Here is a 16,881-nt window from a genome sequence, read left to right on the forward strand (position 1 = left end):
GGTGTTTACTGAACATTCATCTAGTCCCTGACACCTTCATTTATGCATCGGTACATTTATTGTAATTATTTATCTTTTAAAAAAACAAAAACGTCAAAGATCAGGTTTGCAGCCTAGAAACCCTCCGTGTCTTTAAACAGCTGTATGTTGGGCCCTGCCAGAGTATCAAGTTCATCAAAATTCAAACCTCCAAAAACTAGGAAATAGAGAGCTAATGTGCACGCCAATGCAACCTTAACTCTGTCCCCCACGTCTGTGGCAGAGCCAGGAATAGTCCCCGTCCAGTGCTCTCTCCACGTAGGTGCTGGGTGATTGTGAAGTGCAGCTCCCCTCTCCTGTACATTTTTCATTACGGAGGAATGGGAATAATGGTCATGCCTTCAAATGTTTCTCTCCTTCCCCACCTCCTCCTTCTGCTACCATTTCCAGCTCGGCCTCCCCTTATTTCAAGTGTTTGTCATGGGCAGTTGGTAACAGAGCCAGCGAGAGAAATCTCTGACATGGTCTGTGCCCCAGCTGGGCCTTCTGCTCCTGGTCTAGCCATGTCCTAGCTCTGCCCCTCCTCCAAACAGGCCCCCTCTCCGATACACTGTGGCCTGCCCCTCCACCCCATACATGTGTAACATGTACCTTTAAACTATTCATATTTTGGATTTCAGATAATTAAATTTGTTACCTTCAGCTCCCCCCCCCCCCCATAAGTTTCAGTTGTTTGGTAGTGCTCTGATGGTTTTCCATTGACAGTTTGGGAGGGAGCAAGGCTGGTCACTTGAGCGTTGCGTTACCTTGTGAGCTGAGGAGTGAGAAATGACGATTCCTTCTTGGGTGAATGGGTCAATCCCGGGGCCCGTTACCTCTCGGTGATTGATTTTTCCATTCCAAGTTCATAAAGTAGATTTTCAATATAAATGCTTTGTTCCTTACATCTGACCCATACGTTGATCTCTTGGTCTTTGAGTCTTGACCAGCTATAAGCTTTCTGTAGACACCTCACATGACCATCCTCTGAGAGATGTGTTTGGTGTGATGGGTTTGTCAGGTCTCAGGTGAGAGCTGCTGGCAAAGAACAAGTGACCCTTTGCCAAGGGGTCACTGTCTGACCCCCGTAGGCAAGGGAGAGGACGACTTTCTGCCAATGGCCTTCAGGACGGGTGCTGAATTCACTGCAGTGCCCCATGTCCCCCCTCCATTTCCCTTCTCGGTGTGCTGTCTGGGACGCTGCTCCACTTCCTGCTCCACAGGCCACCCCGTATCTACTCCATGTGCCAGGCTGCTGGCAGCCCCCAGTGAGAGGCCATCCAGCCCATCAACCTGGTGCCCAACTGCTGGGCCTCCCTCAGTGAAGGCCAGCGCCCCGAATGCTGCCAGCCCTGTCTTTGGGGCTGGAGATGCTCCACAGACTGTTCTCTTCCCAGGGTTGCCCCTGTCTGAATAGAGTAGGTCTCTCCTGTTAACTCTTGCTGTAGTCCTGGCATGGGTTGCAGGTGTGGAGGAGCTGCGCCAGTCCAGATTACAGCAGTTTAACCCCTTCTGTGCCAGCATGGGGTTTATATAGCCCTTCACAGGCACCGAGGCCCAGGGAATGGCCCCCTATCAGCCCCATGCCTGATGTGGTGGGGCAACCCACTGGCAGCATTGCCTTTCAGGGTGCTGCTCCCACTCCCTCCCCTCCCCCTTTACTGCCACCACAGTGCCTGTTACCTAGGGTGACTCCTAGAAGCTGTGTTTTTTTTAATCTCTTTCCCACCCCCACCCCACCCCGGATCCGTTGTGCACCCTCTGTCACTCACCTCTGTCTCAGGAGACAAGACAGGTTATGGGGCGTGGGTGATGCTATGCTGGAGATCCATCATCACTGAAGGAGTGGCAGCCTTGACACTCCTTGAAGGTTGCCGGGATGCTGACGTGCACTAGCGGAGAACTGGGGCTTGACTGAGTCCATGGACCATTTGGCCCACACTGTGTCACTGTAAAGCCTGCTCCGCATTGCTGCCAATTGCTGCTGGTGGCGTTGTGCCCGTAAGTCTCTGTAACTCTGTCTTCAGTGACTCGAGAGCATGAGCACCAGCCTCAGGCAGACTGGTAAGAAGCAGGGAACAAACCCAAAATTGGTTGTGAGGTCTATATGTAGATTTCACCAAGTATCCAGTGTAAACACTTCAGGCACTGTAACAGCATTAATGTGGAATCACAGACAGTCCCCTTGGGTCATCCCATATATCTCACCACACAGGTGAGCTCACCTTTGTGACAGATGGTCCCGTACTCCAGGCGTTCTCAACCTTTTTCTTTCTGAGGCCCCCCTCAACATACTATAAAAACTCCATGGCCCATGTGGGCCACAATACTGGCTTTCTGCATACAAAATCCAGAGCTGGCGTTAGGGGGTAGGAAGCAGGGCAACTGCCTGGGGCCCCATGCCACAGGGGCCCCACAAACCTACATTGCTTAGGCTTTGGCTTTAGCACCTGGTGGTGGGGCTCAGGGGCCCTGGACTTCAGCCCCATGTGCTGGGACTTCAGATTTCTGCCCTGGGCCTCGGCAAGTCTAATGCTGGCCTTGCTTGGCAGCCCCCCTGATAACTGCTCGTGGCCCCCCAGGGGGCTCCAGACCCCTGGTTGAGAACCACTGCCTTACACCATGAATCACAGCAATGTTCAGGTTACTGCCAGTCCCAAAGGATCAGTCGCTTCCTTAGGTCAATTGAATCTTAGATCTCCCACAAAGACAACACTTGTAGCCAGTCCTGTCATAACCTCTATTGAGATTTATTTCAAAGAAAATGAGAATTGTTTACAAAGTTAAAGCAGATGCAGACGAGTTACAGTCTTAAATTTCAAAAGGCAATGGAAGCTTAATAAGCAAGCTCTACATATTCTTTAGGACTAACCCAGGATAGGGAGCTGAGAATCTCTTCCTTATGCCTAGAAACTTTGCCCCCCAGAGTCCAAGCAGCATACAGATAATCAGTTCCTTCAGCATGGGTTTTTTTATCCTCTTTCTGCCATGTGCTCTGCGCTGCAAACTCAGCTAATGAGAGGTCAAGAGCACAACAACAACAGTCTTGTGTCTTCTTTAATGTCCCATAATGGTCTATCTGGTGTTGATGGACCTGTCCTGCCAGGCAGGGTGTAATGCATTCTGTTGGCAATCAGCACTTCACATAGGTTAAGTCTCTCTCCTGTCTGGTGATTTAAATAGCCACAGAGGCTCACAATGCAACTAGTCAGATATGAACCCAGGCAGCAACTCAATAAATCATTCAATAAAGTCTAAACACATTCTTGTCATTCTAATACTTGTTTTAACACTATTAACACTGGTGAGTCAGACTGATTCCAGCTATGCGTTTGTCCGTGTTCAGTTAAGACGTGGGGGCTTTTACAAGAGCTAACACCTCATCTGCCAGTGTCACAGGCAGGATGGGCAGGGATGGTGTCTCTGGCCTCAGTTTGCCAGAAGCTGGGAAAGGGTGACAGGGGATGGATCACTTGATCATTACCTGTTCTGTTCATTCCCTCTGAAGCACCTGGCATTAGCCACTGAGCTAGATGGACCATTGGTCTGACGCAGTGGGCCATTCTTATGTTCACAGGCTCTATGAGGAGTATCTACTCATCTGGACTCACTGGGGAGCCACAGAAAGAAACAAGGTGTGCTGAGACAAGGAGGCCCAGTCTCAGAGCCCCCAGGGTCACGCTTGCCAAAAGCTAAAACTAGGCCCAGCCCATGAAAGGGGGCACTCCCAGGAGAGACTGTATAAAGGCTGGAGCATCAAACAACTCAGGCCTGGTCTACACTAGGCGTTTATGTCGAAGTTAGCGCCGTTACATCGAATTAACCCTGCTCNGACGCTTTCCCCGTTAGTGTGGACTCACAAAGTCGAATTACTGTCCTTAGTGTGGACACACACGTTCGACTTTGCAATATCGATTCCAAATATTCGATTTAAGTAAAATCGAACTACTCTCGTAGTGTAGACAAGGCCTTAGTAAACCATGAGAGGGCTGCCTTGGGGAAAATGACAGGGAGCATCCTCCAAAGTGACTCCTTTGATTCTGCTCTTCATTAGCCTTTGGTTCATAGAATCATAGAACTGGAAGAGACCTCGAGAGGTCATCTAGTCCTGTCCCCTGCACTCAAGGCAGGACTAAGTATTATCTAGATAATCCCTGAGAGGTGTTTGTCCAGCCTGCTCTTAAAAATCCCCAATGATGGAGATTCCACAACCTCCCTAGGCAATTTATTCCAGTGCTTAACCACACTGACAGGAAGTTTTTCCTAATGTCGGACCTAAACCTCCCTTTCTGCAATTTAAGCCCATTGCTTTTTGTGCTATCCTCAGAAGTTAAGAAGAACAATTTTTCTCCCTCCTCTTTCTAACAACCATTTATGTACTTGAAAACTGTGATCATGTCTCTTCTCTTCTCCAGATTAAACAAATGCAATTTTTTCAATCTTCCCTGATAGGTCATGTTTTCTAGACCTTTCATCATTTTTGTTGGTCTTCTCTGGACTTTCTCCAACTTGTCCACATCTTTCCTGAAATGTGGTGCCCAGAACTGGACAAACTGCTCCAGTTGAGGCCTAATCAGCGCGGAGTAGAGCAAAAGAATTACTTCTCGTGTCTTGCTTACCATACTCCTGCTAATACATCCCAGAATGATGTTTGCTTTTTTTGCATCAGTGTAACTCTATTGACTCGTATTTAGCTTGTGTTGTGGTCAAAGACACCCACGCAATGATTTTAGTTCAAAGACTCAAGCCTGAGGCTAGTTTATTGACATACATACCAGTGCACTAGGGTGCAGTCCAAAGACTGACACCCTGAGGGCCGCTCGCAGGCGGGTTTTTATTTCATTAAACCGCAAGCAAAGTACAAACAATACGTCATGAGTTAAGAAACTGGGGTTGGGGTCAGCCCCCCCCCCGCCTCCCCCCAAACCACAAGTTAAGAAATTAGGGTTGGAGTCAGTCCCTCCCCAAACCGCGAGTTAAGAAATTAGGGTCGGGGTCAATTTCCCTCCCCCTCCCTCCTAGGTACCTTCCTCATTTTTCTGAGAATTGGATGTTTATTTGGGTAGAGGGGCGCTTGGTGGTTTTCCCCAGGGGTGGTACTTGGCACCAGTTTGGGTACATTTCTCAAGACATGTTATTTTCCGGGGTCTTTTGGTTAAAGATGGGGAGGGGGTTTCCATGGGACGCCTAAAGAGGATCTATGATTGGCTATTTTTGCAGATAGCTGGAATCACGGAGTGGGTCACAGATTACCCAAAGGAGAAGCTGCATGAGTCAAGAAATTGCATTTAGCTAAAGTTATCTATTGATTCACACAAGTGGTTATTATATTTCATTAGTCATGAACAGATTTCATTAGTGCTGCTGCTGGGGCTTTTTTTTCTATTCTTTGCCTCCTTGCCCCCCTCCCCCCCCGGTCATGACCCTTACCCGAGTTTGGCAGGGAATTGTGCAGTCTAGTCTAGTTCAGGCCCTGGCCTGTATTGCTTTGTGTAAGGGTAGTTAGCATAACAGATCTCTGTTGGAGGGTTTATTTTGGGGCCTTCAGATTCACAGTTCTGGCTATTAAAAAGAAGCCCCCCTGCTCTATTTCCCCACACTTGTGATCCACTGTGACCCCCCAGATCCCTTTCCACAGTACTCCTTCCTAGGCAGTCGTTTCCCATTTTGTATGTGTGCAACTGCTTTTTCCTTCCTAAGTGAAGTACTTTGGATTTGTCCTTATTGAATTTCATCCTATATATTTCAGACCATTTTTCCAGTTTGTCCAGATCATTTTGAATTTTAATCCTGTTCTCCAAAGAACTTGCAATTCCTCCTAGCTTGGTATCCTCCACAAACTTGATACGTGTAACAGAGAGACTCTGCTACTGAGAGGGTTTCACCATGTGTCAGAGGGTTACACCCTGGTGGGAAGGGGCTAGGCATGTACTGGAATAAGATCACTCTGTGCTTCGCAATGTGGCAGAACCTTGAATGTCCATTATCAGGGAAAAATCTGGGGGGAATAGGCTTGTGGACTGGACAAAAGCCCCATCTGAATTCTCTCACATTGCCCTTCTCTCCCTGGCAGGGTACAGAATAACGTCCACGTTTCGCTCCCGATGATACCCTCCTCCCAGGGGGAAGGAAATGGCTGCAATGGAGCTGGCTCAGGTAAGGGATTATCAGGGAGCTGGTGGTGGGTTCTGCTTGGAGAGAGAGGAACAGTAAAGGCATAGGAGGGTGGGTGCTGCTAGAGGTGGTGGGAGATAGGAACTATCTAGGGTGGAGAAAGGGAGGGAACAGGACGTGATAAACTTGCTGAGACTTGTGTAATCTAGGGTGTAATGGGTTGTCAACCCGGTGTGCAGTCTGAGGGGCTTCTGGGAACCGCTGTACCCTCTAACCCTGAACCTGGGCTGGCCCTTCTCACACTGCTTTGCTGGAGATTCAGCCAGCCTCTCCAGGCCTTCTTATCACCCAACATGACAGCAGGTGGCGCCATACACTCAGTTAAGCTACCTGAGTGCTTTACCTAAGCCACTCAAGGACAGACAGAAAACAACCACCAATTTCCCAGCGATAAGTGATAGCAAATAGATCAAAGCAGATTACTTGGCAAATAACCAGAAACTCAAACTGAGCCTAGCATACTAGATAAGAGGTGGGTAAATTATTGCCCGCAGACCACATCCAGCCCGCAGGACCCTCCTGCCCAGCCCCTGAGCTCCTGGTCCCTCCCCTCCTCTTCCCCCTCCGCGGCAGCCACAGTTTGCCCCGCCACTGGCACAATGCTCTGGGCGGTGGGGCTGCGAGCTCCTGGGGCAGTGCCACTGCCGAGCCCAGCCTGAACCGGTGCTGCGTGGTATGTGGCTGTAGTGCTGCCAGCCACCGGTGCTCCAGGAATGCTAAGGGGACAGGGAGTTGGAGGGTTGGATAGAGGGCAGGGGAGTTCGGGGTGGTGGTCAGGAGGCGGGGGTGTGGATAGGGGTCAGGGAGGTCAGCAGGGCCCCTCAGAGGGCGGGGCAAGTGGGGCAAATTGCCCCGGGCCCTGCAGGAGCCCCCACTAGAATATAGTATTCTATAGTATTGCAACTTATTTTTCTGGAAGGGGCCCTCGAAATTGCTTTGCCTCAGGCATCCTGAATCCTAACCGGCCCTCCATACAATTTCCCAAACCCGATGCGATGCTCAGGCCAAAAAGTTTTCCCGCCTCTTTACTAGCTGCATAGAATTTGAATTAGCAGTTTCTCACCCTGACTGATGATTGAAGCAGTCCACCAGCACATCCCCCAGTTCAGTCTTTGTTCCTCAGGTGCTTCCAGGAGTTCACTTGTCTGGGGAATGAGGCCAAGAGATGACGTCACACCCCACCTTATGTAGCTTTTCCACATGACGGGAACCCTTTGTTCCAAATTCAGTTCCCAGTCCCCTTTGTGGAAAAATATACGTACCAAAAACGGAGTTCATTGTCATGTGGTCTGGTCACATGCCCTAGCATGTCCTGCTGTAGCCATGACTCATACACTGGATGGAACATTCAGAGGAAGGGGAAGCTCTTCCATGGTCCATTGTCTTTGTTGATGAGCCATCAGCATTGTCTGGCTTCTTCACTGTTGTACCTGAAAGGCTCGTTTTGGTGTTACCCAGAGTAAGCACATTTGAAATACAGATACATAGTCAATATCCATAACTTCAGATACAAACATGATCCATGCACACAAATAGGATAATCATAAATAGGAAATTATAACTTTTTTCCAATGACCCTGCACATGATGCACCTTGCACAAAATGCTTCATAAATATATCCTAATCATATTATAATTATACCACTACACTGAATATGGGGTGTAGTGTTAGGGGATAATTTCAAGGCACAGGAGTTGGGAATGGAACTTCCCCTCTTTGTGAAACAGGAAATAACCCCCCAGCCAGGGCTGGGAAAACTTCCTAGACTCCCAGTGCTAGAGCCTGAATCTACTGACACTTTATTAGTTACCACCACCCCCAATTTTTGTGGCAACTGTAAACTTTATCAGTGATGATTTTATATTCTCTTCTAGGTCATTGTAAAGAATGTGAAATATCACAGGGCCAAGAACCAATCCTTGTGGGAAGCCACTAGAAAGAAATCCACTCGACCCTGGTTCCCCATTTACAATCACAGTTTTTAATCTAATTAATGTATGCCGTGTGTATTTTCTATCTTGCTAGTTTTCTAGTCAAAATATTCTGCTGAACCAAGTCATATGCTTTACAGAAGTCTAGGTATATTACATCAGTACTATTAGCTGTGACCAAACTTGGATCTCATCCAATAAGGATATCCAGTTAGTTTGATAGGATCTATTGTGTCTAAACCTTTGTTAATGGCTACTAATTATATTAGCCCCCCTTTAATTTTTTATTAATGAAATCCAGTATCGGCTGCTCCATTCTCTTGCCCAGTATCAATTTTAGACTAACACTCTTGTAATGAGATAGATCATCTCTTTTACACTTTTCAAATATTGGCACAGCATTAGCTTTATTCTGTCTTATGGAATTTCCCCAGTGTTCCAAGTCCTAATTAAAATCAACATTAACAGTCCATCACGCTCCTCCACCAGCTCTTTCAAAACTCTTTTTATCTGGACCCACTGATTTAAACACATCTAACTTTAATAGATGTTGTTTAAGGTCCTCGTGAGTTACTGTTGGAATGGAGAGACTGTCGGCGTCAACATCTTATGATAAGACTTACATCATCTGTTTTTCTCCAAATCCAGGAGAGAAATATTTATTGAACACTTTTACCTCTTCTGCATTATTTTTGATAATTCTGCCATTTCCATCTAATAATTTCCCACTACCACTGTTAGGGTTAATGTTCTACTTAATATACTTTTAAAAACTTCCTTCTTCTTTTCATTGATTGATCATTGATTTCTGATAGCTTCCCTTACCAATTTTCTACAATTCTGACCTTCGAACTTATATTCTTTACTATTGACTTCCCCTTTCTTCCATCTATTTTATTTGGAGAGTGTTGGGATTCCTAGCAGGGAGCCACCAGCAGGGTCCAGAGACAGCCCCATCTCCTATATCAAGCTCTGGCTATTAGGTATGTGATAAATGTGAAGACCCTGCCTCCGTCTGTCAGCTGGGAGACACAAAGGTTCTTTCTTCCTACCCTCTGATGCCTCCTGGCTGCTCTAGGCAAGGTGGGGTGGGACTCTGTTAACATGTGCCTCCCAGAGCTTCCATTTACCTGGTGCTGTTGTTCCGTGAATAGTGGGGTTGTGACTGGGGCAGCAGGTACTGAGTGTTGAACTCTTGCTCTTTCAGAGGCCGGTGACTTTCGAGGAGGTGGCTGTGTATTTCACCAGGGAAGAGTGGGCTCTGCTGCACCCCACTCAGAGAGCCTTCTACAGGGATGTTATGCAGGAGAACTATGAGACGGTTGTCTTACTGGGTAAGGATTCCCGTCCCCTCAGTTTTTTAGAAGCTGTGGGGTCTCTAAAGAACCTGAGTAGTAATAACTTTATACCTTTATTCATCATACAAGTTTTGACAAGTTTCCTTGCCCCCCTTTTTTTGCCTTATCTCCTACCCACAAGTATAATTTTTGGACATGTGCCTTTTTGGTGTTATCGGCCATTTTAAAATTGCATTTAATGTATCGTTATTGGATACATTAATATCTACATTAATAACTGTAACTTTCGTGCCTTTTCCTCATTTTAAGAGGAAACTACGCTGCCTGTAGAATTCTAAATTAAGTAAATAGTGTAGGACTCCTGCATGGCTTGTGTGACAGTCAGATGAGCTCCTCTTTTGAAGGGAGAACGTATAATGTTGCCATTCAGGAACCCACAGCTGAAGGGAGAACAGAGCTGTGGGAGGGGAGGAGAAGGGGGGGTAGATAATTCTGGGGTGCCAGGACATGGGGAGGGGGTGTATAGGATTAGAGGTAAGAAGCAGCAGGGAGGGATGAGGTAGTGAGAGACGAGAAGGGAACACGAGAAGTTCCCAAGGTGCTGGGAGGTGGTGCTGGCTGAGAGTAATGGGACGAAGGGGAGGGGAGGGTGTAGGAAGGGCACCCAGGAAGTGGACTGGGTGGGTTAGTTGGAGGGAGGAGAGGTTTGGGGATCCAGAGCTTGGGGGATCCCAGACCTTTAACCCCGAATCCCTATCCAAGCCTTGTTGCTTTAGAGCCTACATTCCAGTTTTATTTCTGTTCAGTTTCACTTAATTGTACATTTCCCCCCCCCCCCCAAATATTATTATTTTAACTCTTGACCTCCCTCTCCCACTCATTACCCCTCTCCCCATATAACCTCCCCATCTCTATGCACAGCCACCTGGCCAAGCATCCTGAGTCCTTGATGCATTTCTCCCTTCCGTACCAGGACTCCTACCCAGGCACAAATGGGGACTTGGTTGATAATGTCACAGGATGGTAGTGTAGCCTGTACACTTTTTACACCTATAAGATTACATGTTGGGGTACAACTTGTCCTTGCAGATGGCTACTCAAAGTTAATGGAGGAGATGAAATTTGGTGAAACACACTGAACTTGATTTAATACAGACAGTTATAAATGAAATCATAGGCAAAAATCAATACACATAACAATTAGATTAAGATAAGTACAGTAAAGAGGGTCTTGCACTCTGCGTACTTACAAATTATGGACACGATTGGAAACAAAGATGGAGGGGCAAGGGCGACCATCAGAAGGGAGGCCGTCCTTCAGTTTACACTGACTCGGGGACCCGACAAAATGAAAAAAATGGTAACTAGGAGAGGTATTTTATCCGCTTTCTTAGGGTAATAGGATGGCTATATACCATATCTGCTCCTTTACTCTGATTACAATAATGTCAATAGCTGCCCCAAACCATATGGGGCCTTTGGGAAGTCCATAATTATGAATCAAGCATTAATAGTCATGATTTACATCACTTTTTTATTAATAATTCAATATATGAATGACAGGTTTCAGAGTAGCAGCCGTGTTAGTCTGTATCCGCAAAAAGAAGAACAGGAGTACTTGTGGCACCATAGAGACTAACAAATTTAAATTTGTTAGTCTCTAAGGTGCCACATGTACTCCTGTTCTTCAATATATGAATGCGGTCCATCTGCTGAGATACTTCATAGCAATCTAATTGCTGAAACCCGCCCCAAACTTCCTTCTTTCAGAATCCTGTAGCATATTGCACCTGTTTGCGGTTCCTCGTTAGTCTCTCAAAATGGGGGTGCAAAATATCTGACCTGGGATTCTCTCCTTAGGCCTATTCAGGTGAATCCCAGACTTCAGCATAACTACTCCCACAGAGCCTCAACCTAATATAAGACCCTTTATTGTAGCAAGCTTAGGCTATGTCTACACTACTGCAGTAAATCAACCTATGTACCTTAGGTAGAGTTACCGCAGGGTCTACTTACCTTACTCTTCTCGTCAGAGTAGAGTATAGGGTTCGACTGCAGAGAGATCTGTAGTCGATTTGGTGGGTCTTTATTAGACCCGCTATATCGACCACCGGTGGATCGATCTCAGAGCTTTAATCCCAGCTGTAGTGTAGTCCTTGCCCTTAATAACCCATTATATATGATCACCTCCTTGCCCCTCCACGCATGTTCCAAGCTAATAAGCAATACTCTGAGAATGATGTTTTACCTCTAGCAAGTATAAAATTGCCTACAAGACATGAGACTAGGTCATAGATCATAAAATCAGGTTGGGGTCAGCAGGAGTGAGAGTTTGGAGAGTCTTGTTCCCCCTCTCCCCATCTGCAGCAGCCACAAGCTGTTTTCCCTCCAGGCTCCTTGGATCTTTGAGCCTGTCCCTCCTAGGTTTCATGGCCCAGTTCTTGTTTCTTACATTCTCGTTTTCTGGGAGAATTAGAGGCTGTTGCTCCTGAATTTTTGTATTTAATTCCCCAGCCTTCTCCACATGCTGGCGGAGTTGAATTCTCCCTCCCATTACACCTGAGTCACTCGATTTCTTAATGTCCCAAAATGTGCTTTTGCGATGTCACAGTTCTGGGATAGCTAAGCCTTTGACCTGCCTCTGCGGTGTGCTCAAGGAATGCGCTCTCCTGTATCAGGCCTCTAGCCAGCCCCTCTCTATGGGTGGAGACCTACATACCTCTCCTTCTCGACTAAGGTGTGAGCATTGCAGCTTGTCGTCCACTGTGTTCACTGGCATAAGCTCCCACTCCTGTGCTTTGCTCTCTCTCCAAGGGCTGTGAGCAGTGTGTGTGTGATAGAGGTGGGAATTTTGATGATATTTATATGATGCCAATACACACCTCAGTTTCCCTCTGTGATTGGTATTGCTATGATTATAAAGAGCAGGAGAAATGAGGTGTTTTGTCACGTAGCTGTCATGGGGTGATATGAATGGGTTATTAAGGACTGGCTGGGACCAGCCTACATCAATGGAATACCCAACAGAGACAAGGGAATAATAATTACCTGGCCATGGGAGGATATCTGCTTGGCTGAGTGAAGTATACATGGACTCGTTATGTTTTTGGGAGCAGGAAGAACTGGGCTCGCAGACGCAGGAAGCTCTGCCGGAGCGAAGACAAATGGACAGTCACAGTGAAAGGAAACCAAAGCGTTTTCTACAGCAGCAGGGCTCAAGGGCATTGGCCAGTACGGACTATATTGTCTTCTTTGCTTCTCTGTCCTAATCTAAGGACTTTCCAGTGCTCAGTTGACTAATAAGCTCTGCTATGTTTTAAAAGTCTGCCCAGTGTCACAGCAAACATTTGCTATGTGCATTGACTGAGGAACCGTCTCTGACCAGGAGTGTCGTTCAGCTGGACCTGCTGGCAGAGCTCACAGGTTGAAATAGGAGTGTTGAAGCCAGAGGCTCAGTCTCAGGTGTTGAAGCTACGTGGCCTATCCTTGTGTAAGAGAGTGGGACCCCTTGGAGGTCTAGTGAACTCAAGGGGAACCTCCCAAGGACTGCTTAAAAGCCAGGGCATTGCACAGATCCTATGGGTCCATGACAGTGTGCCAGTGCGCCTTCTGTGGAAAAGATATAAAACAAGAAAAGGATCTAAATGTGTATTTACCATCGCCCCCTCATCAGTCCTCGTGGGAATCCCTGATCAGTTCCAAAGTGTATTAAAACCTTCCTTAAAGGCTTACCTGTTGCTTATCAGGTCATGTCAGTTTTGTTACAGGGCTTTCCTTTCACCCTCCCTGGTTCTTGTCATGCAGACAGCAAGCAGCAAAAGACCAGAAGTCTGAAGTGCAGAGAATGCCATGTTTGTTGGGGTTAGTTTCCAAGCAGGCATATTCCGAAGCCCTTCACACCAGTCGGGCTTATCTCTATACGCGATAGAGTCTGTTCCCCAGTGTTCCCTTCCCACCTCTGATGCCGCAGAGCGTTTTCCTCGTATCCCCCTTCCCAGCTCTGATGCCACAGAGTCTTGCCTGTGTCCTCACTCCCTGTTCCCTTCCCCCCACTTAACAAACATGATTCCAATTTCCCTTCCCCCTCCTGTTTGACCCTCTTTATATAATAATACTCTCAGCTATACCTTAACCAGTCATTGTACTGAAATTTAACTAACGAATTCTAACATATTGTAATATAATTTTCTAACCAATATATCCCAGTACCCTAATTAACTTACACCTAGCAAAATTAATTATACAGCAGACAGAAAAAATGAGAGAACCAGACTGATTGACAATGTAAAAGTGATGGCCATAAAGATAAAACAATACGGAAATGAGGGTTTCACAACCATTGATAAGTGATTTCTTGCCAGACAGGATGCTATCAAACTAAGTTTTCTTTAAGCATCTTAAGGTCTGTTTCTTTATCAGGTGGTGATGGGCGCTATCGGGACAGGATTGTCTTCCTAACAGCCCAATAGCACCTTAGTTCAGTGTGACTGGTTTGGCATGTGAGGATGTGACCCTACACTTCCCAGCTTATGGCTGCCCCTGCTGCTTAGCCAAAGGCCTTAGCCTGAGAACAAGGCCTCAGACTCTCCTAATGAGACAAGGCCCAGACACAGGCGGACTGTGATTTTTATTCTTTGTTTTTATACGCCTGTAACTTGCTAAGTGATAGAAATACACCTAAGTTCTTAAAGTACAGGCTTTACAGGCAGGCCTGAATATCTCTATTCTAACAGTGGGTTCTACCCCTTCCCCCATTCTGTGTACGTCTTGTCTAGTTAGATTGTAAATTCTTCAGGGCATGGTCCATCTACTATTCTGGGTTTGTACTTTGCCTAGCACAATGGGGACCCACTGTTAGTTGGTCCTGAGGCACTAAGGTAATGAATATGATTTATTATAATAATAACTCTCCTGCCACTTTGAGCTAAGGAAGCTGGCCTTGGGATGTTACTGCTTAAAAATGAGCTGGGGTTAAAACCATGGAATATTCTTTGTGCCAAGTATTCCACTAATTCCACTGACCTCCCTTGTTTTCTTTGCCTGTAGTAGGGTTTCCAGTTTCCAAACCTGATGTGATCTCGCAGCTAGAACGAGGGGAAGAGCCATGGATCCCAGACCTCCAGGGCTCTGAGAAAGAAGTGCTCCTGAAAGGTGAGAAATTGGTTAAACCACTCAACAACTGTTTGGGAATGCAAAAAACATTTGGGATGCCTTACAAAGACCCTGTGAGCTCTCCAAGTTTAGGGTTGTTCCCTGCAGATGTGGAATCATTATGGCAGATGTCACTGTTGGCTTCCCTCCGATTCTGACTGACAACTGGCAGCAGATCCCTCTCCAATCTCGCTTTTCTCTGAGTGTTCTGGTGAGATGCAGACCAAAACTGATCCCTTCCTCTCTCCTCTGTGGAAGGGTTGTTTGGGGAAAATCAGCTCCTGATAGTTTTGATCTCTCCCACACATATTTTCGGTTGTTCCTCTCTCTGAGATTTCCTTTCTTTCTGGTGCAGGGAGTGATCTATGTCTGGATTCTTTTTGTCTCCCATTCAGGTGATGGGATGGTGAGTGAGAATGTGGAGAAACTCCAGCAGGAAGATGCTGAGCAAGTAGAACCACACGGGATGTTATCAGGAAGATCCAAAGGGAATGTTTCCGGGAGTTGTGCACTCCGAGAAAAAGCAAAAGCCTGTGAGATTCAGGAAAGGCCAGAGGAAAACTTCAGTACCCACTCAGACCTTTTAATACATGACAGAATCAACTTGGAAGAGACACGCTACACGTGCTCTGAGTACGGGAAAATCTTCAATGGGAACTCTGCCCTTATCACACATCAGACAATCTACACGGGTGAGAAACCTTATGGATGCTCTGAGTGTGGGAAATGCTTTAATAGGAGCTCTAACCTTATCACACATCAGAGAATCCACACAGGAGAGACGCCTTATACGTGCTCTGAGTGCGGGAAAAACTTCAGTCGGCGCTCAAACCTTATCACACATCAGAGAATCCACACAGGAGAGATGCTCTACACATGCTCTGAGTGCCGGAAAAGTTTCAGTCGGAGCTCTACCCTTATCAGACATCAGAGAATCCACACGGGAGAGACGCCCTACACATGCTCCGAGTGTGGTAAAAGCTTCAGTCGGAGCTCTGCCCTGATCGCACATAGGAGAATCCACATGGGTGAGAAACCTTATGGTTGCTCTGAGTGTGGGAAACGCTTCATTGATAGTTCAACCTTCATCTCACATCAGCGAATCCACACAGGAAAGACACCCTACACGTGCTCTGAGTGCAAGAAAAGCTTCAGTCGGAGCTCAACCCTTATCAGACATTACAGAATCCACACAGGAGAGACGCCCTACACATGCTCTGAGTGCAGGAAAAGCTTCAGGCTGAGCTCAAACCTTATCTCACATAGGAGAATCCACACAGGTGAGAAACCGTATGGATGCTCTGAGTGCGGGAAAAGCTTCAGTCACAGCTCTTCCCTTATCACACATCAGAGAATCCATACAGGAGAGAGGCCCTACACATGCTCCGAGTGTGGGAAACGCTTCAATCACAGCTCTGCCCTTAGCAAACATTGGAGAATCCACACAGGTGAAAAACCGTATGGATGCTCTGAGTGCGGGAAAAGCTTCAGTCACAGCTCTGCCCTGAGCACACATAGGAGAATCCACACAGGAGAGAGGCCCTACACATGCTATGAGTGCGGGAAAAGCTTCAGTAAGAGCTCTACCCTTATCACCCATCAGAGAATCCACACAGGAGAGAAGCCCTACACATGCTCCGAGTGTGGGAAAAGCTTCAATCGGAGATCAAACCTTATCATACATCAGAGAATCCACACAGGAGAGATGCCCTACACATGCACTGAGTGCGGAGAAAGCTTCAGTCAGCGCTCACACCTTATCAGACATCAGAGAATCCACATAAGCAAGAACTGTAATAAATCCTTTGACTAGGGCTGGCCAAAGATTTTTTTTTTTTAATTACATTTGCTAATTCCCACATAGTGATTTTTGCACCGTATTCACCGTAGTCTCTTAGCTCCACCAGATGAGTTGCCTGCTTGTGCCTTTTGCAGCTCACCTTCTTTGGGGTCAGTCCTGTGATCTTTTCTATCAACTCCTTTCCTTTTGAGTTGTAGGAGTGTGTGTCCCTCCAGCCAGGAATGTTCATCAGCTCCAGCTGGGAGAGAGAGGTTTGATCCCAACAAGCTGAAGCAAAAACTATCTGTGCCTGACATTCACTAGGACTGTACATGGCGTTGGCTGCTCAAGTTAGTGATCTTGGTGTAAAAAGACAATTCTAGTTGTAGAGCAGATGCAGCCCAGGTGCAGTGGTTGGCATTAGGTTCCCCCTTGACCTGACCTAAACAAAACCTGAGCATCACGGTTATACTGTTCCTCCATTTCAAAGCAACTGTTAGTTTTCAAGTTCCCCCTTTGGGAATTGTTT

At 46.7% G+C, this 16,881-nt stretch overlaps 1 protein-coding gene across 4 annotated transcripts; it reads left to right on the top strand.

The window, feature by feature from the left end:
• Positions 1-6,070: 6,070 nt before the first annotated feature.
• Positions 6,071-16,408, top strand: LOC117870013 (zinc finger protein 883-like). 4 transcript variants are annotated; one of them, XM_034757176.1, is made up of 4 exons: positions 6,096-6,174; positions 9,331-9,457; positions 14,468-14,572; positions 14,968-16,408. In XM_034757176.1, exons 1-4 carry the CDS (start codon positions 6,151-6,153, stop codon positions 16,383-16,385), a joined length of 1,674 nt encoding a protein of 557 aa, XP_034613067.1. In that variant the 5' UTR covers positions 6,096-6,150; the 3' UTR covers positions 16,386-16,408. The 4 variants fall into 4 exon arrangements, with proteins under 4 accessions (XP_034613069.1, XP_034613070.1, XP_034613067.1 ...); XM_034757177.1 differs by having other exon boundaries at positions 14,471-14,572; XM_034757178.1 differs by lacking the exon at positions 9,331-9,457 and having other exon boundaries at positions 6,071-6,174.
• The last annotated feature ends 473 nt before the right edge of the window (positions 16,409-16,881 follow it).

This window comes from Trachemys scripta, chromosome 25 (assembly GCF_013100865.1).
Source record: "Trachemys scripta elegans isolate TJP31775 chromosome 25, CAS_Tse_1.0, whole genome shotgun sequence".
NCBI classification, from domain to species: Eukaryota; Metazoa; Chordata; order Testudines; family Emydidae; genus Trachemys; species Trachemys scripta.